Source organism: Diadema antillarum, unplaced genomic scaffold (assembly GCF_040938485.1).
Source record: "Diadema antillarum isolate AM-2024a unplaced genomic scaffold, OU_Dant_1.0 scf00000004, whole genome shotgun sequence".
Lineage (NCBI taxonomy): Eukaryota > Metazoa > Echinodermata > Echinoidea > Diadematoida > Diadematidae > Diadema > Diadema antillarum.
The window spans coordinates 1163136-1185664 of record NW_027270893.1 but is presented as its reverse complement, the minus strand read 5'-3'; the positions used below and the strand labels follow the sequence as shown (position 1 = coordinate 1185664).

Sequence of the window (22529 nt, the reverse complement as noted above, 5' to 3'; positions counted from 1 at the left end):
GGGCTCACCGTAAATTCCAGTACATTACTAGGCTACCTTTGCAGACCCATGCACTGCATGTGTGTCCATCATGTATATTTTGTGAAGAAAGTTCATCAAAACTTACAAACTTTTCTGTATACATTCTTGCCACACACTCTATATACATCAGCTCTTATACTTTTAGATTTGTGTTTATAGATAAAAAATGCAGAAGACTGCAACAAAAAGGATTAAGTGTGGCTGACACACAGAACTACTGAGTAGTTGAGTTTTGTGCATTATTCAAATTGTAGATAACTGTTGACTTCCAAATTTCTCAGCAGTGGCCTAAACAAGTCCCCTGAGGTTCATATTTAATGTTTTGCTGCATTTTGAGAGGTCAGTAAAAGGTATCCCCTACCTTTAACAAATTTCTGTAAAATGGTGAATTCTTATTACAAAAGCACTAATTAAATGAAATCCTTTTCCAAACTTCCTGCCCCAAATCCAACTAGCGTTCTTTCATATTCAAATGTTTTTCAAACCCTGATAGCACAAAGCTTGACATGTATGACTCGGTGATTCTACTAGTCTCAAGGAGGTTACCATGACAACAGTCCAAGACGTTTGTACACTGGATAAACTTTACCTGAAATCCTGCGTGGGGAGGTGTTGAAAGCAGAGGCACAATCATTCATTGGTAAGTAACCATCCAAACCCATCAATATCACCTTGAAGCAGTTTAGATTTATGATTCAAAGGTTTGCTTCTTACTTCATGATGGCCTACAGACACTGTGTAAGATTTAGACGTAACTGTATGAATGTGAATATGGTTTTATGTACAAGTTTCTCAAGACCATAATTAAGTAATAAATACGTGGACATATAGCTATTGTCATGAAATAAGAAAGAAAATAAAAATCTGTATCTTTCAAAGGCATTGACATGTTTTCCTTCGTAATTCTAATTCCATTTTTTGAGTAAATTGAACAGCAATTTAGTCAATGATATTAAAATGTTTGAGGAATTGCATTTACTGCATTATGATACTTAATAATCAAAGCATGCACATTTCTGTAACCTACAATATTTTAATTACTAGATATCTACACGACAATCTTCAATGCAATGAAAATAAATGCATTTAACCCGTTGAGGACGAGTCCCGAGTATACCCGGGCAGGTGTCTATGGGAAATATGTGTTGTAGCAAAATCAAACCGTCCTCAACGGGTTAATGGCACACTGCGCAAAATACAGCAGTAATTTTTAGAAAACCAATCTACAGTTTAAGTATAAAACTTTGCTTTATAAATGGTTTTGTCTGTCAGGCATAAATTGTACAGTGATTCCCTTAGGTTCAATTGAATATGTAAGAGATGCAGAGGGACACTGCTGACCAGGAACTACATATAAGACAAAAATCTAAATCCCTCATGGCAAAATTGTTCAGATTGCACATAGTAGAGAACAATTAATGGTCAAAATAATATGAAAGGAAAATAATCCATGTTTTGTCTTAACTGATCATCACTTACAATTTGTATTTATGCAGCTGTAACAAAACCAGTCTTCCATTGTAGGTGAAAAGATATGTAATAGAAATGTGGAAATAATAGTTAAAAGCATATCATTTTAAATTCTGTCTTTTCACATTGAGCTTGAACAATCATTTTGGGTACAGAGCTGTAAATTCTGAGCTGATATTTGTTATTGACAGATTACTATCAAATGCCATCTACTGCATGGTACAATGTAAGCACTCCAAAATTTGTCATATACAGTTGACAGTATTCAGCTGTGCTGAAGATGTTATTTCCTCCTACATTGTACCATATTATTTTTACAATTTCTTGGCTATATCCTGGTTTTCTCTTGGCTATATATACACAAGGATTATTTCTTTTAGCACTTGATCCTCAGAGAGATATCACATCACTTTACCTGTTTTACAAAAGATCAGGCCAACTCAGATGCTACAGATAAATCTGTCACCATTCATGTGACTGGTAAATGTCCATGTTTTATCGTCAAGCCTGCAGTTCCTGCTATGGTCTTCCCCTTGGTATGATGAAGGATAACCTATCACCAGTCTCCCCCCATTCCGCTCTCTTTAATTGAAATATGGTCACCCATGCAATCAATCCTGTTGTCCAGACCAAGCAGCCAATCAGAGACCACGTAACATCTGAAAAAAAAAAACACCAACCAAAACATTACAGATAGGTGATTGCTGTAGGCACACTTGATGCAGCAGCCGTTGTCAGTATTTATAATGCCCTTTCCAATTCAGCTATTTTGATATAACAAAAGAAAATCGTTGGTCCCAAGGACTCATTATAATGGGAGGTGCCTACAGGTGCTTCTTCAAAAAATGCAGTGAAGTGCAGACTCTCAGATAATCTCAAAAGCTGTCGCTGTGCTCATTTGTTGGTCATCATGCGGACACCACTGGGGGGCATTTCATGAAGAAACTTGTCGGATAAAATATCTGACAAGTCAATTATATCCGACAAGTTTTGAGAAATTCTTTAGTCTGATTGGCTGATTTCTCTGAACTTGTCGGATATAATTGAATTGTCGGACATTTTATCCAACAAGTTCCTTCATGAAATGCCCCCCAGATCCATGGTTCCTGATTGCAACGGGCAGGTGGCTGCCTTAAGTTCTTATCAATAATGTTTTTCTGTGCGAATTCCCATACAGTATTTGAATAGGGCCTATGGCTTCCATGGGTAGGTCGTCACAAAAGCAGGTTGAACTGAATGACATGGATATGTGTATACATGTGGGTATAATGGGAAATAGATCTACATGACCTTGAAAAAATTAACATACTCTCATCCAATAATCAATTCAGTTGTTACTATGCATCAATTTGAAAATCCAATGTTTTATCTTTTATCTTTCACAACTTGCAAGCTACAAATATCTTATAGAATTTATATCTATAAACTGATGAAAAAATATACATAACAGGTGTATGTTCGAATATGAGTTTAATGCGAGAAAAAAGAGAGAGATTACTTGGCAAATGAGTTTGGTATACCCTCTGCACTATAAAAGTCAACTCCAAAATCTTGGCACTGAGCTGGCAGAGCAACTAATCCCCATGCAAGAAAAACATCTACTGTCAACCTTGCTTAATAAGTCGACCTTGCATATTGGAAGTCGAATAGTCGCCTATAAGTTGGAGGTCTTTTCGAGCCTCTTTTCTTCATCATCCATTGATCTTAATCCATTATGAGTTTAATTTTCTCTAAAAGTCAAAGCTATCTATTCAGTCAAAATAGATGCGATTTATGCAAGGCTGACTGAATACAGTAATTATGAGATTACTGTATACTCACAAGTGCGCATCTTCTTTTGTTGATCGAAGGCTGGACGGATGAAGGCTTCCCTGAAGAACCACACGGTGTTGACCAGCCACAGAAATGGCAAAGCAAAAATTCCTCCTGCATGGTAAAATAAATACAGTCTGAACCCAGATGCTACACACTTTTACTACATCAAATATGGAATCTACAATGTACATGTACCTGTACCATAGACGGAGATATTGCAGTGCAATGTTGAACCGAACTGCATGAATCTGTAAATTTGCTTGAATGCAACAGGTGGAGTAAGACTGCAAATTAACATACATGTACACTTTGTACATGTACAACGTAGGTTTGGCTTACATTGGCAATACATGAATTACTAAAAGGACAGAAATTTGGAATATCAGTGAGCCAATACAGCATAAACCTTTATGGTACAATAACACCAGGGAGGTGATAGAGGAGTGGAATATCTTCCCAAACCATCTTCAGCACATTCATGCATACAACATGCAATGTAATTCAGTTTGCCAGGTAAGTACCCAAATGTAAAATCTTTCAGATTCTTTTGTAATGTGTGTTTCTGCATGCTCAATAGCATTTTGTAATTAACAAACCACAATTTTTACAATGATTTTTGTTCACATGTCCTGTTTTCTACACACACACACAAATAATTGCTGCCAAAAATGTTGAAAAAGACAGCAAACTACTGCTCACACAGTTTGCTGTGAATGAGGAATGATCCATATTTAAAGGAGACCTCCAGATGATATTCAGATTTTTGCATTTGAATAACTATGAATTAGTTATACTGAGGACAGAGTTTCAGAATTTATAACTGGGATGAAGAATAAGAATATTTTCAAAATTTAGAGCAAATTGCAGTGAACAAGGATGATGACGTGGCAGAGTCACCATAAGAATGCATGAGTTGGGGCTCAAGGAAGCAGAACAAAAGAAGAAGGCATGCATAGATTATACACAGGTGAACTCGCAAGCAAATGGTATTGTAATGGAATTACACTGCTACATTTCTGAAATATGTGAACCTCCTACATTGTATGTCATCATCCTTGTTCAGTGTAATTTGTTTCAGGTTTTTCAAAGTATTGTTTCTTTGCTTAAGAACCACAATAAATTCCACAAATCTATACATGGATTTGTCGATTTATGTACTACATGATGTGAAATTATGAAAATCATCTGGAATGTCCCTTTAAAACAAAAATGCTGTCTTTTGTCAAGGCCATTAACACCTACTCTTGAGCGGGGTGACATTAGACACAATTCTAAAACCAGTGCAGTAGAAAATGGAGATCATGACATACATCAAACAAGCCAATGATCCAGTTCCTTATAAATTGTACAGTACAAACATGTACCAAAAAAAAAACAACAACAACAACAACACACAAATGCTACAAGCACAGAAGAGATCCAGACAACAGTGAGGAAATAACATCAAAGGAAATGAAAGAAATAGAAAGGATGAGTCTAGTTCAGACGTGCAAGAACTGGAGGTCAGAATGAGCATTGTAATAACATGTTAAGAATCTCTGGTAAAGGAAACATGAAGAATATGTACCGATTATACGTGTACATTGTATTGTGCAGCAGTAAACATTACGCCATACACTAGTGCCAGCATTGCATTTAGGTGAAGGAAATCTTTTATTTCCACTTACATTGTATTATAGAAACGAATCGCTAACAAACTGCTATTCTCAAATTGTGGCTGACTTCAACCCGACATGACAAAATGAAAGAACAGGGAGAGAACGCAGAAAATATATCATTGGTCTCTTGCTAAACCATTCCCATTTTCATGCAGGGCTAGTCCCAGACACAACTCACCTATGAAATATTTCCGGCAGAGTTCCAACTTCTCAACATCCGATACTTTTTGGAGATTCATGATGAGACCGCTGACTTCTGCTCTTTATTGCCTATAGTCCCTGCAAAAGAGCATGCAAGGTGACATTATCAAAATGGTTGTCTACAAGATGGCGAATTGCCCAATGAATGGCTAACTGACTGTAACAAAAAAAGAAACAACACACACACAAGCACACAAACAAAATGAGCAGAAGTGCACAGAAACAGGAAGCTCCAAGCCTGCTGATTGCACAAAAGATTGGACTGTATCTTGTCATCAGGCATAATATGTTCCATGGACAAATGATCCGATGGAGACACTATGAACATCTTCTTCTTCTTCTTCTTCTTGAGGTGCAGTCCACCATCAGGTATAGTCGTACTATCTGGTTTCATGGAGTCCCTTTCTCTAAGAGTTATGAAGGAGGGCCCTAAAAGTAATAAAGAATTGATGAAAAATTCCTCAAGGCAGACAGATTTTCTGTCTATAAACTAAGTTAGCCTGCTGACTGCCGTCTTGTTCAAGGCCAAGTAAAAAAAGGATAGAATAGGTATGCATGTACAACTGTACATGCATGTATTTCTCCTGAAAGTCTGGCATCACAAACCCCTCATAAAAGACAAGTCATGGCCTGGTATACAATGTATACGGATGTGTATACATGTACTTTACATAATTTGGGTTTGTATCAGGGCTAGGGTCAGGGAAACTTATAGAACTCTAGACCTATTCTTTTCTTTATTTGTGCCAATCTTTGGTATTTTTCTTTCTTTTTCATATAAACAATAACAAATTCATGACAAGATAACATAAATTTCATTACAGTTACAACTTAAACTCCACATTGTCAATAATACACACATATGAAAAAGAAAACACACGTGTTTTAATGGGCGCTCTGCATCGGTTGATTAAAACTCGATTTTTGAAAAAAAAAAACAGATAGGATTTTTTCTTCTTTTCATCATGGATAGTGGACATGTGTGTGTAACAAAAAATCACTGTGCAAAGTTGCGACATTTTATACGTCAGATGTGAGATGAATAGAAGTGAATAGGGGGGCCTCATGAGGCGTTCCCCCCGGGCCTCATGAGGCATGGGGGCGGTCCTCATGAGGCGTGGGGGCGGTCCTCATGAGGCGGGGCAGTCCTCGTACGCGGGAGCGGTCCTCATGAGCGGGTTTCCCAGACTGACATAAACTATCACAATTAGATCTAGAGTAGCGGACCCAGTTTGCGGCAGGTTAAGGCCTTTTCAAGGGTATTTAGTAGTATTCTGGTAAAACGGGCAACAGAAATTAAATTCTTATTTTTTTATTTATTTATTTTTTTTTTATTGGAAGAGGTACCAAAGGCCTCTTGCCACTTCATATTACAAATTTATACAATTTTGTATGGTGGACAATTACCCTAGTCATAATAATCAATTTTATGCAGAAAATTTGCAACCACCAAGGGGAACCCAGTTTGCGGCAGGCGGTGGGGGGTAATAGTTTTAATCAATTTCCACCCATTTTGACAAGTAAAATAGCGCTATTTATGTGTGTACACTGTACAGTAACTGGGCAATTCCACGGTAACTCGCGTTACAAATAATGGGTACATTTTTGGGATAATGTGCCAATATCTTTGTAATTGGTGGGATCTACAAGTTACTTTTTTCATGATGGGTTAAGTAGACATACACCAACTAAATGAATCCAAGAAGAAAAATAAAGGACAAACATGTTGGGATTCTTTGATCATTTAATTTCGGTAACTCGCGTTACACAAAAAGGACATGGTCAATTCTGTGAAGACCTATTTTTGGAAAGTCTCCTCATACTAGACAATCTTGATAAAAGTTTTCCTACCTTGATTTGATAGTAGGTTAGGACTCATAAATCAACAATATCAAAGTTGAGTAACAATGACCTGGAAAAATATAGGGAGCCTTTATGTCGGTAACTCGCGTTACGGTAACTCGCGTTACATTATGTCCACTAACACAGGGTGACACAAATTGATAACATACAATTGTTCTGATGGCACTGAATCTTGTGTTGAATATTCTGAGAGATGCTTATTTGTGTAGATAGTAAAATGAATAAATGTTACACAAATATTTCACTAATAAACCCTGTAGAAGAGTGCGTTTAAGACTAATAAGAGCTTCACTCCTCGTAGAGACCTTGAATATGTTTGAATATACATATATACTAGATGATTTAGGTGTATTAAGTGCATTGTAAGATTCAGAGTGTAAAGATGAAAAATGTTGAAAGTCTTTTTTAAACAAAACATAAAAGTATCAAACCCTATATACAAGTTTACAAAACAGCTTACAATCTTTCAAAAATTCAAATTCTGTCTTTGTGAGCAGTGAAAACTAGTACATTTCTTTGCAACTGATTGACAAAAAGACCAGTTCGTAATTCCACTTTGTGCATGAACAAAAAAAAGGTCATTTGTACCAACAGGCATTTTGGTTTGTAAATTCACTGAGATAAGCATCTGTGATGCGATGATTATTCATGCGATCCTTGTCTAAATGATGCTTGCCAGCACATCCACCTGACAGCAAGAATGGTATTTTGCAATATAAAATGAAATAAGCTGTTACTGCATTCAATACAAAACAGTGTAATGGATGCCTGCTAAATTATAAACTGATGGGAGTATTCTGATCCCCTGATCTAAAAGCAAATTCATTCTTTTTTTGAACAGAAGTTCCATAAATTGTTATGTCATACAAGCTTAAAATGCATTATGCTGCTTTGAAAACAAGTGAAGTGCCGAACCAACTGAGAAAAAAGAAAGGTCATTTGTACCAAAGTGTACATGAGCTACAGTGTAATTACGAACTGGCTTATTACCCAACATCGACGTAAATAACCACTGAATTGATCAGTGTTTTAGTAGTAGCCATGATAAAAAAGTCATGGGCGTACATACTCAAGCAGTATTCAAACTTACGACCTCCTGATCACAGGACAGGCGTCATCTCCACTAGACCACCGTGCTTTCACCCGACAACAAGTGCTGGTTCCAATCCTTATAGCATGCAGTGGGTACTGCGTAATTATTCAAATTCTTGAAATTCTTCCGTTGAGATGTTTTCATTGCAACTGATTGACAAATTGCCCTAATCAACGTTAATAAGCTCACTGAATTGATCAGTGTTTTATTAGTAGCCATGATAAAAAATCATGGGCATATACATACTCGAGCAGGATTCGAACCCACAACCTCCTGATCTCCGGACAGGTGCCATCTTCAGTAGACCACCGAACAAGGATTAGAACCAACACTTGCTGTGCTTTATAGCATTCTGTAAAAAAAAATCTGTAATACTGATGCAGTAAATTCAAACGATAAATTTAATGGTCTCATTCACTGCTGGATACAAGTACACATGCAGTGATTTAGCCAGGCTAGACTCTTCAATGTGGCATGTGATCAGTGGCCTTGATGCTAATCACAGTTTATTAGGCTGCCCTCCTTTGTTTCAGTCCAGCATAGTGTGTATAACACTGCATTTGATTGTTTTCACCACAATCTAGCTCAATTAAGTGCTAAAATTTGCTTATGCTGAGCGAAACTTGTGTTTATAGTTGGTAACTCGCGTTACATGCCGGTAACTCGCGTTACAAAGTAACTCGCGTTACACTTTTCGTTGACATTTTTTAATGTGATAACAGTGTTTATTCAAGTCAACATCCTGTGTACAGTATAAGGGTTTGATGAATTTAGAAAATTATGATTCCCAACAAATTACCTCCACTGCTTCCTTCAGAATAAAAAATATTTCTTGTTTCGGTAACTCGCGTTACATGGCTCAAGGGCTGAACTTTCATGTGGTGATTAGAATTTTTTGAAGGTGGCATAAAAATTTCCTCATGGGAGACTAAAGTAGAACTAATTTGCTTCTTTAAAATAAATAAATTGAAGTGCTAGCAGAATTTTTCTATTTAAAAAATTATATTAAGTTAAGCATGCATTTTAGCAATTTGGATGACGGAAAAATTGTCTTCAACATTTGTAGCTGTTTCTCGGGAAATATTTGACCGATTGATATAATTCCTTGAGTTTCTTTAACTTCAATATATGGGTAATACATAATGAGTAATTCTTTTGCAATATGATAAAGTTGAAATTTTAGTGCCATGTCCACATTCCCATGGAATTGCCCAACTGTAAATCCCACAGGGGTGCAGCAAACCGGACCCATCCCCGACATAGGTACATTTTGGTCACTGTTGCAATCCTCAAAACTGACAAAGGAAATGAATTTTAGAATATTTTAATTTAACACAGTTGAGTTACACGAGGAATGGAATCCTTACCACTTACCATGCCAGGCCTCTTTTCATACAAGTAGTACGATTTTGTATAAAAATACAAACAAGGGATGATGGTGGTTGCCTAGCAACAGAACAAAATCTTAACGTTTTGTTAAGAAAGTCATACTAAACACAGCGTGACACAGACGGTTTACTTCTAGAATCTATGTTTAATATGAAGCCTTGATTCTTGAAGGCCATCATCCGAGTTACACTGTACTGTAATCTGTCTGTATGTCATGATTCTGGTATCAAAAGAAAGCTCTTCATATCACTTAATATCAGACAGTCAAATCAGTTGCTCTTGAAACAAAACAATTTAGAAAAAAAAAAAAACCCTTTTACTTTTGAGGATATGGTTAGACATTCCTAGGGCCAATAAGCTGTGCTGTGTCCTAGTATATTAAAGGGTGTGTACAGTTCTGGTCGAGGTGAAGATTTAGCTTTTAACGTTTTGTTAGATAGAGTCTATTCAGAAACCACTCTACGAGATGTCAAAGAGCATGCGGTTCTCAGGGGGTATCAAAAGTTTATTCGATGAAAATCGGTTTTGAAATGGCTGAGATATCCAAAAACAGGTGAAACAAAGAGATACTATTCAAGTTGGGGCATGTCGCCTTTTATTATTAGCACTTTTTTGGATATCTCAGCCATTTGAAAACCAATTTTCATCAAGTAAACGTTGAATCCTTTTTAAAATTACATGCTCTTTCATATTTCATAAGAGGCTTTTCATTATCTCACTTAGGAATGTTCAAAACATGAATCCCTACCTAAACCAGTACTGTACAGTCCCTTTAAATGCTGTAGTAACTGCGACCAGCAGCCCCATACGCACAGGCTTTGCGTATGGCGCTGCTGGTCGCAGTTTCTGGAATGCTGTAGGAAGCCCATCGCAGAGATGTAGTAGAGCTAGATTCTTTATTTCTATAAATACCGCAAGGCCTACACAATCATTTTACGAAAGTGGATCTTAGATTTATGCGACTCTCGTTAACGTTTGCTTACCTGCAGATCGTATACTGAACCCCCTAAACTCAACCAACTCAACCAAGTGCAGAAATACCGAAAAATGGAGACACTTTCGGTGTCCGGAAATGCTGGGAAGGGTAATGGCGTGTGTGGTACAATTTCAGTGCAGTGGTACAGCTAGCTTTACAGTACAGCTGAACAGTACACATCCACAAGGAAAACAGCAATTTTTATCTATGGAACGCCATCATTAAGCGCCTGTCTGGTACGACCAAGGAGGCCTAGTACCTCCTTGGTACGACGTACAGTGATGTACCACTCCAGTAGTTGGCAGGGAAGAATGGACCTCCCCGTTTGTATACTGGGTGTACCAGGCACTCAATTTTTTAAACGCTGATATAATATCATTAAGATGTAGTCTACCTACTTTCCCCACGAGTGAAATAAAAATCAGTGACCGTCTCCTAAAGGAAAGGTACAGTATTGGTGGAAATTAGAATTTGGCTTTTAACTTTTTGCGAGATATATACCAAGAAAATACTTCGTACAGAACATACCATTTTAAGAGGAATTCAAAGTTCATTTGACGAAAATCGGGTTTGGAATGACTGAAACATTCAAAAACAAAGTAAAACAAAGCGATCGTAATAAAGTGTGGGTCCCACACTTTATTAGAATAGCTCTTTTTTTATATCTCGGCCATTTCAAAACCAATTTATTTTCATCAAATAATTGAATTCCTCATAGAATTACATGCTCTTTCATATTTCATAAGAGGTTTCTCATTACCGGTATCTCACAAAAAATGTTAGAAACATAAAATTAGGTCTCAACCAAAACTATACGATCCCTTTAAAAGGCATTTCTTCTGCCTTTTAGGAGACGGCAGAAGTCATGAAACATCATACTAATAGAGCATATATCATGATGCAAAAGAAAAATAATCACTAAAGTTCACTGATCAATTGATGCTCAAACTTTAGTTCATTATCATAGCTTTGTCCTCGTAGCCCCCTACCTGCCATATATCCGGCCTACATTGGTTTTATTAGTGATAAAACAATGAAGGAGGCAGCTTCTCTTAGATAAGAAATCCACCCACAAAATATTGAAAAGCTTCACTGAAGAAAGAGAAATAATTCCCGAAATTATAACGATACAAAATGACAAAAATGGATATTAGAAATTTATATGAAGAAGATGTGACATTTTGAAATTTCACAGTTTGGAAAACATTTCTTGACCATTCCCTATGAATATTCAAATCAGGAAGTTGACGATGCCACGCTCTCACAATTTCTTATTCATTTCACATACAGACGAACGAAATCTCATATTCAGTTGAAAAGATATAAATTATCTTGTCGTAAAACCACCCCAAAAAAGAGTTAACTCTGATGGGCTTATATCTTCGGTATGGAAACCTGGTTTTACCTGTATACTTTCTTTGTAGAGTTGTACTCATATGACATCACAAGCTATAGCAGTCTTCTCGTCAAGCCCTGACTGAGCAGAAACTTCAAAAATTCATAACTTTTTAACGGATTGTCCGATTTTCCTTAAACTCTCATTGATGTGTGCTACTAATATTGCTGCATTCACTCAACCCACATGTCTATGAAGGTGAACCAGGGCCCTGTTTCATAAAGCTGTTCGTAAAGTTACGAACAACATACGAGCGACTGGTGATCAGTTCTGATGTGCTACACTTATCGGAATTTCCATACTAGTAATTCAGCACAAGAACTGATCACCAGTCGCTCGTAAGTCGTTCCTAACTTTACGAACAGCTTTATGAAACACCCCCCTGTCCTTTAACACTGTATCCTCTGTGTTATGCAATATTATGTACACTACACAAAAATAACGCCTATAGGTCTAGCTATTCAAGTTAAGTTCGGTATTACTGCAGTCAATGATCAAAGAATAAATAACAATTGAAACGCTTCATGAAATGCCCCAGATCAGTGACAAAATAAATGTGAGGGAGTGAATCATAGCAGTTCAGCGTAATTCCTCCAATTCAAAGACATTATTCTTGGCTTGCCATAGATGTAGTCTATTTGTCAGCAGAAATATGTGTTGTACTTATATACAGTAGTTTCTTTTTTTTTCTTTTTAAATTCCATATTAACACACACTCTATTTTTTATAGTTATAAAAATATTTATTGAATAATTTTGATACGAATAAATCCGCAAAATTAATACCTTACTACATAATCATGTAAACATTTTGTTAGAGACTGGTACACTCAACGCGCACGTACGTACGTGCACGCATAGACGATAACAAGATGGCAGAATATCTCGCGTCGATATTTGGAACTGAAAAGGACAAGTAAGCTGATCTCTTTTCTGATTTGTAAAGAACACAGATGACTCGATTTTGCAATATATCATACCTTTCTGATCTGTTTGAGTATTTTTATTGTTCACTTTCATGTGTTGATGTTGTTATATTTGTATGTTTTCTTCCCAACCTCTCTGAGTGAAGGAGAGTGAGAGTAGTGAGACTCCAACGAGTCACATGTACACGTTGTAAAGTGTTAGAGGCGAGCTGTGCGCTGTCGGTGCTGTACGCATCTGCACACAAATTGTAATGTGTATCTCCACACGAAGTACGCTGGCACTACGTTTAACGGTGTTACGTATTTTGTGTGTAGCACGACGCGATGGCGTGGTCCGTGCGGTCGTGAACACATTATTACGCATGCAGCATTGCATTGGGTAGACAGAAAGATTCGTCTGTCCGGAGAAGTCTTTTATTTTTGACGTTATCGCTCTCCTCCGTGAAGCCAGACGCACTCTAGTCTACGTGGAACATACCCGACGACCAGATACAGACCAATCTTTCGGTCAATGCATTGCCATTGGGATGCATGATGCGATGCTCGCTCGATGTGAGCGCTAGACATAATAATTTTCAATCATTCATAGCATAATGTCATAGCCATTCGCCTACTGAGTTCGTACTGCTGGTACTGCTGGCCGGATTGTATAAAATCAAGCAGTAGGCCTTCCAAAGGGAGTTTAACCTGTAGTTCAGTTAGGTCTATCTAGTATAGGGTCTAGTAGTAATTAGCCCCGGAGACCGCGCCGCCAGGCGCGGTCCTGGCGGCTTCCCCGCAGTTTCGCTTATGTTATAGTTCAAGTATTCTGTGCGCTTGTGCAAGTGATTGTGAATTCTGTGAACATCGGTGAGCTGCTTATAAGACATCATTTTGTGCATCACAAGCAATGAAATGCATCAAACAGTCGCCGATGATAGTCATTTAGGTTTCATCGACCCATGTAAGTATTCCTAGTAGTTTCTGTTGAAAAATTAAGGAAATATAGCGCCGCAAAGGCACCCGTTTGTTCAACATGAAGATCTTTTATGGGAGCACGGCGCAGCCGCCACACGCGTGTGGCGGCTGTCGCAGTTAAGTAGTAATCTACACCTTGACGTAAACCCAGTTGTACACAGTGTACAGTGTAGAATCTACATCAATACATGCCTAAATAGAAGGAAAAATAGCTTGCATATCTTCAGTAGGCCCTTGTTAGGGCCTACTCGTTGTAGTACTTGTACACTTGTAGTTGTAGTAGTCCTGCATAGGGTCTAGAGTCTACAGCCTACAGGGCAGGTGTGTGTGTAACATAAACTGCGACCAGCCTAAACAACCACAATGCTGTCCAAAATTTGACCACTTGACGTAGAAACCTACAAAACTGTATTGTATGCTTTTGCATGTGGTCGAACCTTGGCACATACTGTCTCTCTCATGGGAGAACAAGGGGAAAAAGATTGTGACCCGCTACAACAAAAGGATCCGAAAGTCGGAGAGGACAATTTTCTGAAAATGGCATGATATCATTCCCGTATTCTTCTACTTTAATTTCATATACAGCACAACTCATAAAAGTACTCGGTCACAGAGATATTGATGATTTTATCAGCGCATGTCAAGTGGTTTAGGAAATCAGAGTTACGAGAAAAACGCCTTCAAAGTTGTCCTTCCGACGCTATCATGATCATGGGGAGGCGAGACAGTTTTCACTGCTTGACAATAGAAGGCATGCTAGCTCCTAGCGACCTCCGTCATGTTCAGTCAAGCTGAGCGCCAGCGGTCTACGCATGACCAATCGGTAATTAGGATGCCACGCACTGACCAATAAGATCACTCCCTCGTTGCGAGGGGTGGAGTCTAGCTGCGGCGCTAAATCCATATCTTCCGACACGTTTCTCTTACATTGAAAGTCAGAAAATCATGGCTTCGAAAAACGCTAATTTCTTACCTTTCCTTTGATCATTTAGCTTCGAAATTTCGGCAGATGATGGACAAAACATTAGACTACAAAATTATGCCGAAAACAGAAATCCGATTGTTTTGACCAATTTTGATGATGTGACTTAAAACTTGATTTTCTCGGCTCGGCCGTCAGCGACTTTAGGATCCTTTTGTTGTAGCGGGTCACAATTATACTCCCTGTGCGTACCATGCATTTGTGATTTTGGAGGTACAATGTAGCAAGCGTTCAAGCGAGTAGTAGCAAATTGGTAGACCATTAATGCGTGATGAAGGAAGTATTGCTGTTGATATTTTAAATACCATACAAGTACAATCGTACATCGTCCTCCAAAATAGAACACAAAATACTGTAAAAGTGGAAATTTTTGCGCAAACCAGTAGCTTGCACAAAAATGAAAGCATGCGAACATTTTTGCATGCGTATGTTTCAGTGGTTGATGTCCTGACTCCAGGATTATATTGTAAAATAAAATTTAAAAAATCACACAAAATTTATCTTACCCAGACGAGCGCAAAAATATCCACTTTTACAGTAATGCAGTGAAAACTGCAAGGTTGAGCAGCTTATCTCCACTTTTCACTTCTTGAAGAAAGGTTTGTGATAAAATCCAGAATGCCAGATGGATTATGTTTCAGACTGGTGGAATGCAATGATTAATCATGGGCTGCATGAGCAGACTGCTGTTGGATGCAATGAGCAGCACATTCTGTGCTCGTTTAATGATTGTGTTTTTTTTTTTTTTGTTGTTGTTGTAAGAACAGGAAATTTTACTCAACTACTGTACACTATATGAGCAATGTCATGTAATATTGTTCTTTTATTTTTCAGTGTAGGTTTTGATGGTGCAGCTGTTTATGATGGTAGTCTTTTAATTCATAAAATATTTGATACATGTACATAATATATTTGTTGAATTAAAACTTACATACATTGTACAGTGTATATTTGTTGATTTTTTAGTTGTAGTGTAATGGTGCTTTTATTTCAATCTGTATTGTTCATAGATTTTGATCAAAAATGAAGAAATGTTACCTTTTTAGATTTTTGATACTTTTCTCCCTACATTTGAAGCGCTTCATGATTATGCAATGCTAGCAAGGTGGATTCTAATGCAGCAAAAACAGGGAGCATTTCATTTAGTTTCTTTGGCAGCTGCTCTTGTTTTTGTGTTAATAGGACATCTACACTGTATCACATCACACTTGTATTATGTGAAAAGGGTGTTCATTCCATTCATTTTCATAGGTAGGAAGCGAGCTACACTCTTTTATTGTTTCATTCACCACAGGGTGCATATCTTTGCATCCCACCTGCTCGTCTCTGTCAGATGAACAGCACATTTTCTATCCACAGAGTCGGCTATTTTATTTTCTTTTAGGGTGGTATTCATACAAAGACTTTGGGCTCCTGCTCTTAGGGCTCCTGCTCTTAGCGCTCCTGCTCTTAGCACAGCTGGAAAGTGTTTATACAGATATGAATTTCCTCTATTTTATCTAGCGTCTCTCTACCTTTCTGTTTGATATATTTTCTCCCCATCATCAAATATAGCTGCGGACAAACAGACTTCTTATCTGTCCCCCACTCTTAATTTCAGATTAGCCAGATGAACGGCTTGTAAGACTTTCCTCCTTTAGCTTAGCGAAGGCCGTGTTACCGACACAAAATGAAGAACAGTACAGTCTAAAAGAGACCAAATTTTAACAGTCTTGTCTATTCTGCTTTCTCGTGCTGTAGAAAACACTGGTCTTTCTTTGGGAAAGGTTCATTGTGCATCTAAAGGTAACAAAAAGTAATAAAAAAGTGAATGAGTTAAGGCTGCATTGCTGGACACTTGAAGTGTAATGAGTCCGTAGAGTAAGAGGGATCTTGCAGATACGTGTAGAAAGAATGCATCTGTACTTTAAATTCAAAGTTCATAGATCCTTGCATTGTAATACAATGCTAAAAGTCATACAGGGGTAAACTCATTGTTGTCTCTCCATTAGTTTTCACAATAAAGAAAAAATGAAAGAATGAAAGATAGCCCAAGATATTTGGAAATGCATCATTGTTAAATCTTTTGTGGAAGGGCTGTTCAAAGCTTCCAGTTAATGTGTGCATCTCCTGGTAGTAAAGCAGTAGGGCCATTGAACACAGATTTATCCAAACAACACATAATATTGCATGAGGACTGTAATTGTAATTGAAAAAATTGTACCACGCTGATGTACATGTACATGTATACATGTGGAAAGCATGTTGTACAAGTGTATATGTAGGTAATGGAAAGCAATTTTTTTCTCCCCATATTATCAAATTTCTTGTATGAACATGACACACTAAGAACTTGTGAACTTTTAAAGACTTTCTTCAAATCACCTTTATTGCAATTTTTGGGGTACGTTTTTATCTTGGGAGATTGTTCCACACATTGTACAATTTGTTCTCAGCATATTATATTGTGCATGTTGCTTTAAAGTCATCAGTGAGACAATCTTATTAATGCATTCTCAGATGTATTGTTAATGTTACCTTGTGAAATGGTGCCAAAGTAGTGTAAGGGTCAGGATTACATTGTATGACACTGCAGTTATCATTCTGTACATACATTTACAAGTGTAGACAGTACTATCTGTTCTTGTGAGATACGAAGTAAACCACTTGCCAGTACACTGTACATGGTTTAAAATGCAATGATATTCCTGCTGAATTTGAATCAGTGGATTACATGTGCCATGAACATGTTACTACTGCATAAAAGAGGAATTTAAATTTCATTGTCCAAGAACAAAGTTGTGTACCATTTGTGCATGAAGTAAACTACACCTGTACGTTCTGAAACAGTAAGGTGATGTCTGAAAAGGAAGGAGATGTAATTTGTGATTATAACAAGACTGAATATTAAAGAGTATTCATAATTTCAATATTGGGCGATGAGGAGATTAGATACAAACATAACTCCTGACCCTTTGCTGACTCGGCACCTTACTGCCGGCCTGCTCTCACGTCTCTCTGCCTTCTTTTTCAGGGTCAACTGCTCCTTCTACTTCAAAATAGGAGCATGCCGCCATGGAGACCGATGCTCCCGGCTGCACAACAAGCCGACCTTCAGTCAGACGATTGTGATGCAGAACATCTACCACAACCCAGCCAACACGGCCCAGTCAGCTGATGGAGGAAGTATGTTGCGTAGTCCCATGGTGACAGAAATGCCAAACCTCCCTGGGCCCTGTTGCATATTAATGAGATGCAACCGAACACAATTCTGAAAATCAGACACAAATCAGGCATCAGCCAATCAGCATAAAATATTCATGGAATCATGTTTGATTTTCTGATAATATATTTGAGCTCAAATTTCATGCAAAAGGGCCCGGATTCTGTAGGAGGCTTACTGAAAAATTGTTATTATGATTATTTTTTTTTAATGTCCAGACAAAAAGCCTCCCTGATTTTGATTTGTACATGTTGGCAATGATACATTTATTTCCTCTTCATTTACAATGTACGGACTACCTCTTTTATGTGCCATGGTATACATTTTGTAACCCCCCCCCCCCCCCCACACCCCCTGGCATCGAAACTTTAAAAATTAGTACTTTTTCAAGAATTGTCCCATTTCCGTCATATTTGGTTGATGTGTTTGACTAATTTTGCTGCATTCACATGATCTACTTTGTACACATGTAGGCCCTACAGCAGATTTGGGTTTCACTTCGATCTATGCAAACTGAAACATTGGGGGAGAGGATACACTGTAGACATGTTTGTGAATACATTGCCAATGTTGGGCACATAATCTCTAGTTTATGCTTGAAAATTCTTCTTCCAAGTACAAATTGAAAGAGGTAAGTCGTGAATAAATGTTGTTATCTAATCATTTATCCGTGACAAAGTATTGTCTGTTCCATAGAGTAGTCAATGTACTGTAAAGTTCTGCGTATACGGTGCACTAAGGCATGGGTTTGGCCACCTCCACTTTTAGGAGTCAAGAGAAAATAAGAAGAAATATTGTCAAAATGTCCATAAAGAATCTTGTGTTATTTTGCACGCAAGACATACATTATCACTGTGCCGAATGTGTGCATGCCACACCACATATATTTTCCTCGTTTTTTTCCCCCCTTTCCTTTTCTATTTTCACCGGTGGTTACTTTCGTCACTGAAAAGTGGAAGGTGCAAGAAGTGAGTATGCCAGCTGTGCACATCCCACTATCGATGCTATCTTGCTATCATGCTATTGAACAAGAGTACATAATGCTAGTGTTACCAATCATCTTTGCAGCATTTTATCAGTACGTGTCAGGAAATTCTTCATTGCAGTTGGCAAACTGTATGACAAACCAATAATGGTGGTACGTTGTAGATGAAATGTGATACAGTGATGTGTGAATTGATTTTGATGAATGATAAATGCGCAATGAAATTTCAAACTTATGTTTTTCCTGGTTCTTGACACATCCATACATGTGCACGTAGTACTGTTACATTGTTTTGACTTCCGAAGACAGGGACATAGGGATTACCAAATACTGCCAGACTTTCTTGTACGTGCGTTAATGTGCACATCCACTTTGATATTTTCTATGATTAAAAGAATAGATAAATAAATAAATAAAAAAGTGTGCTGTATTCACAGAACTTTACAGTAATTGATGTGGTAATATGTAATATTTAATGTCTTGTCTGTCTTGTTCTGAACCATTTAGGTCAAACTTAAGTAAGGTTTATACTACCATATGTCACACTCTAGCTGTTTTTTTTTTTTTCCTCTCTCTCTGCAGCCGTGCAGTCAAACATGAGCGAGGTGGAAGTGCAGCAGCATTTTGACGACTTCTTCGAGGAGGTGTTTGCCGAGATGGAAGCCAAGTACGGAGAGATCGAGGAGATGAACGTGTGTGACAATCTCGGCGACCACTTGGTTGGAAATGTCTATGTCAAAGTGAGTCTTTGCTTTCCATGAAGCAACGCTTAACACTAGCCCCAGTCCAACGGTCCCAGACCGGTAAAAATCACTGTTGGGCCAGTAACTCTTCAGGAATTGCTAAATTTATTGGTCTGACATGACTGGTATAAAAAAAAAAAAGACAAACAAAAAAGCTAGTATTGTCAGGGCCAGTGGAAAAAAAAAAAGCAAGAAAGAGTGCCAGTAAATTTTTGGTTCGAACCAGTACAAAAGTGGAAAAACTGGGTATCTACTGGTCCAACGGGGACAGGTCAAATGCGGCTCATTGATAAAGCTCTAACCCCGAGATATCTCATGGATAGCTATCTTCTAGTTAACTTCAAGTTAGCTATCTTTGTCTGAATTCAACTTACACTGTATGTTAGAATGATTAAAGCAAGTCTGGAATTCAGGAAGGGATGAGTTTTACAAAGTCAAAAAGAGGTACAAAGAATTTGAAATATTCACCATTGTCCACTTTAATCAAATGGGAATTCAGATGATGTGGTAGTTTCACAGTCAATCTTGGATGCTTTCAATTGTAGTATGTATACACAAGTACTAGGTCACAGATGAAATGATTGAAGCAGACATGACTAGTGTCTACTTTTCTTGTCCCCTCTGTAACCTCTGTTTGCAGTATCGCTACGAGGAGGATGCGGAGAAGGCTGTGGAGGATCTGAACAACCGCTGGTTCAACAAACAGCCAATCAGAGCAGAGCTTTCCCCTGTGACGGACTTCAGAGAAGCTTGCTGCCGCCAGTATGAGATGGGGTAAGAGACAAAGTACTTTGAATTATGTCCTACCCGTGTATACATGTTTTTGGCCTCTTACTGTTTAAGCTGTTATTTTTGCGTACAGATATTTTCGTGAATTAGGAGGCCACAGACATTTTTGCGAGATGCTGTTTTTGCAGGTTGACACCAATGCTATCTTACATGCATTGTTACCCTAGTGCATGGTGAAATTGTCACATGTTTTTAAATTCAAGAGCCAACTGTGATTCGCAAAATTCACAAAAATTATACCCTCATGAAAATGAAAATAAATGCTCATACAGTGTGTACACCTGTACAGTATACACCTCTGATGTCATGCGCCTGACCTATAGTGCACGTACACGTGTGAATTGCAAGGCATAAAAAAATAGCATTGACTTCACCATTTTCATTTTTGTATGGCGCAATATGTCTTGTTGATACTGTTGGCTGGCTATTTCTAGTCAACTGTGGCAAACCACGAGGGGTTGGCATCATTTGCCTATTTTCTGGTGTTGGAATGTGGGTGGACCACTTCAGCGTGTTAGCATCACACTCATTGCAGTGAATGAACAAAGTTTAACAGTCAGTAGAGGGCAGCAGACAGCTGGACATTTCTCCATGGTTTGATACTCATAAAATATCACATTTTTCAACTTCTCTCAACAGTGACCATAACTCCTGCTCTGAAATCCAAATATGGCACAAAGGAATGCATTTTGCAAGCGCATATTTTGAAGTTTAACCATGTTTATATGTGAATCAAGCGAAAACTTTAAAATAATGAGATTTTGCGTAAAAAATGGATGGAGTGTAAAATATTGAAATTTTGTTTAGAAAATGAATGGAGAGTTGTCCACAAGTTCCCCTCTGAGTTAATTTGTCGCCCTCTATGGTTCATTCATTCAAACAGCTGTAGCTTCCTTATTCCTTGTCTGATTTAGCTCAAATTTGCAAGGAAGAAATCAAATATGTCAAGCATTTGAATGAGAGATACTTCATCTGAGAGCATTGGTTCCCTTTGATGTCCTATCTGTGGGACTGCATGTTTTTTGCCTCATACTGGAGGGGACAGCATGATTACACACAGCATGGCTCAGTTGGACTCAGTGAGAATCAAACCTGAGCCATTTGATTTCAAGACAATACGAGCCACCAGCTGAGCCATATCACTGCCCTACTTTACATTTACCAATCAAAATCACATTTTAAGACCTGAACTTTAAGAACACAGTGGATACCAAAACCACCTCGGCAAGTGAAATTTATGAATTTCATTATGTAAGTCAGTCAATTTTGAATCAAATTGGGCAAAAAAAAAAAAAAAACTAAAACAGAACAAAACAGGGAAGCTATATTTTTTTTTTATTTCCTCTTGCCTGGAAAAAAAAATGATTACAACATTAGAAGTGAAGAAGTCATGGAATACTTTCCTTGTGTTGTACATGAATTATGATTTTGTTTTTTTCTCCCTCCCTGTCCCACAGTGAATGTACACGAGGTGGTTTCTGTAACTTTATGCACCTGAAGCCGATTTCCCGTGAACTGAGGAGGGAGCTCTACGGGCGCCGGAAGCGCAGGAGGCGTTCGTCCCGCAGCCGCTCACGTTCGAGGAGCCGCGATCGGCGCCGCTCACGATCCCGCAGTCGAAGCCGTGGACGCGGCGAAGACAGGCACAGAGAGAGGGAGAGGTCAGGTCGCTTCTAACGCCACCAAGACAGCATCATTGACGTCTTTTCACGACATAAGATCCTACTTCTGAGGAGGAGTCAATGAATTTATGTCTTCACTTTAATGCCAGTGATACTGCTACTCGCTTTCTACCATTCACACTGATCAGTTTTGATTCTTTAGTTTTGTCGAGGTTTAACTCTTTATGTGCCACATTCGCACACCCGACTTGGTCGATGGCGTGCTAAGTTTGCATATTTTGCTTAAATGCACAATCCCACCAAAACCAAATGATTTGCAAATGCCACATTACAATGAAAGAGTCACTCGCGATTCTGTTCCTCTCACATGTAGCTTTCATTATGTGGCGATGGAATATGAAGGGATTCTCCCTTTTGGATTTTAGTGTTAAATCCTGAGTTA

General features: G+C 38.1%; 2 protein-coding genes across 6 annotated transcripts; one reads left to right on the top strand and one right to left on the bottom strand.

Annotated features, from left to right (window-relative positions):
- Positions 1 to 1903: 1903 nt before the first annotated feature.
- Positions 1904 to 10632, bottom strand: LOC139709652 (gamma-secretase subunit PEN-2-like). The gene is made up of 4 exons (XM_071621647.1): positions 10494 to 10632; positions 5143 to 5243; positions 3313 to 3417; positions 1904 to 2150 (listed from the first exon to the last, which is right to left on the bottom strand). The coding sequence occupies exons 2-4, from the start codon at positions 5201 to 5203 to the stop codon at positions 2011 to 2013; spliced, it is 306 nt and encodes a 101-aa protein (XP_071477748.1). The 5' UTR covers positions 5204 to 5243; positions 10494 to 10632; the 3' UTR covers positions 1904 to 2010.
- A 2121-nt stretch (positions 10633 to 12753) lies between these two features.
- On the top strand, positions 12754 to 22156 carry LOC139709286 (splicing factor U2AF 26 kDa subunit-like). Of its 5 annotated transcripts, none has more exons than XM_071621413.1 (6): positions 12754 to 12797; positions 17760 to 17911; positions 18902 to 18916; positions 19516 to 19673; positions 20317 to 20450; positions 21923 to 22156. In XM_071621413.1, the coding sequence occupies exons 1-6, from the start codon at positions 12754 to 12756 to the stop codon at positions 22140 to 22142; spliced, it is 723 nt and encodes a 240-aa protein (XP_071477514.1). In that variant the 3' UTR covers positions 22143 to 22156. The 5 variants fall into 5 exon arrangements, with proteins under 5 accessions (XP_071477514.1, XP_071477575.1, XP_071477641.1 ...); XM_071621540.1 differs by lacking the exon at positions 12754 to 12797 and adding an exon at positions 16517 to 16531; XM_071621474.1 differs by lacking the exon at positions 18902 to 18916.
- The last annotated feature ends 373 nt before the right edge of the window (positions 22157 to 22529 follow it).

Coding starts and splice junctions, on each gene's coding strand:
- LOC139709652 (XM_071621647.1), bottom strand. CDS start 5,203: ATGAATCTCCAAAAAGTATCGGATGTTGAGAAGTTGGAACTCTGCCGG. Junction 3,418..5,142: donor CTGCCGGAAATATTTCATAG/GTGAGTTGTGTC, acceptor TTTACCATGCAG/GAGGAATTTTTGCTTTGCCA. Junction 2,151..3,312: donor ACAAAAGAAGATGCGCACTT/GTGAGTATACAG, acceptor TTTTTTTTTCAG/ATGTTACGTGGTCTCTGATT.
- LOC139709286 (XM_071621269.1), top strand. CDS start 17,665: ATGAGGAGATTAGATACAAACATAACTCCTGACCCTTTGCTGACTCGG. Junction 19,674..20,316: donor TTGGAAATGTCTATGTCAAA/GTGAGTCTTTGC, acceptor CTCTGTTTGCAG/TATCGCTACGAGGAGGATGC. Junction 20,451..21,922: donor TGCCGCCAGTATGAGATGGG/GTAAGAGACAAA, acceptor CCTGTCCCACAG/TGAATGTACACGAGGTGGTT.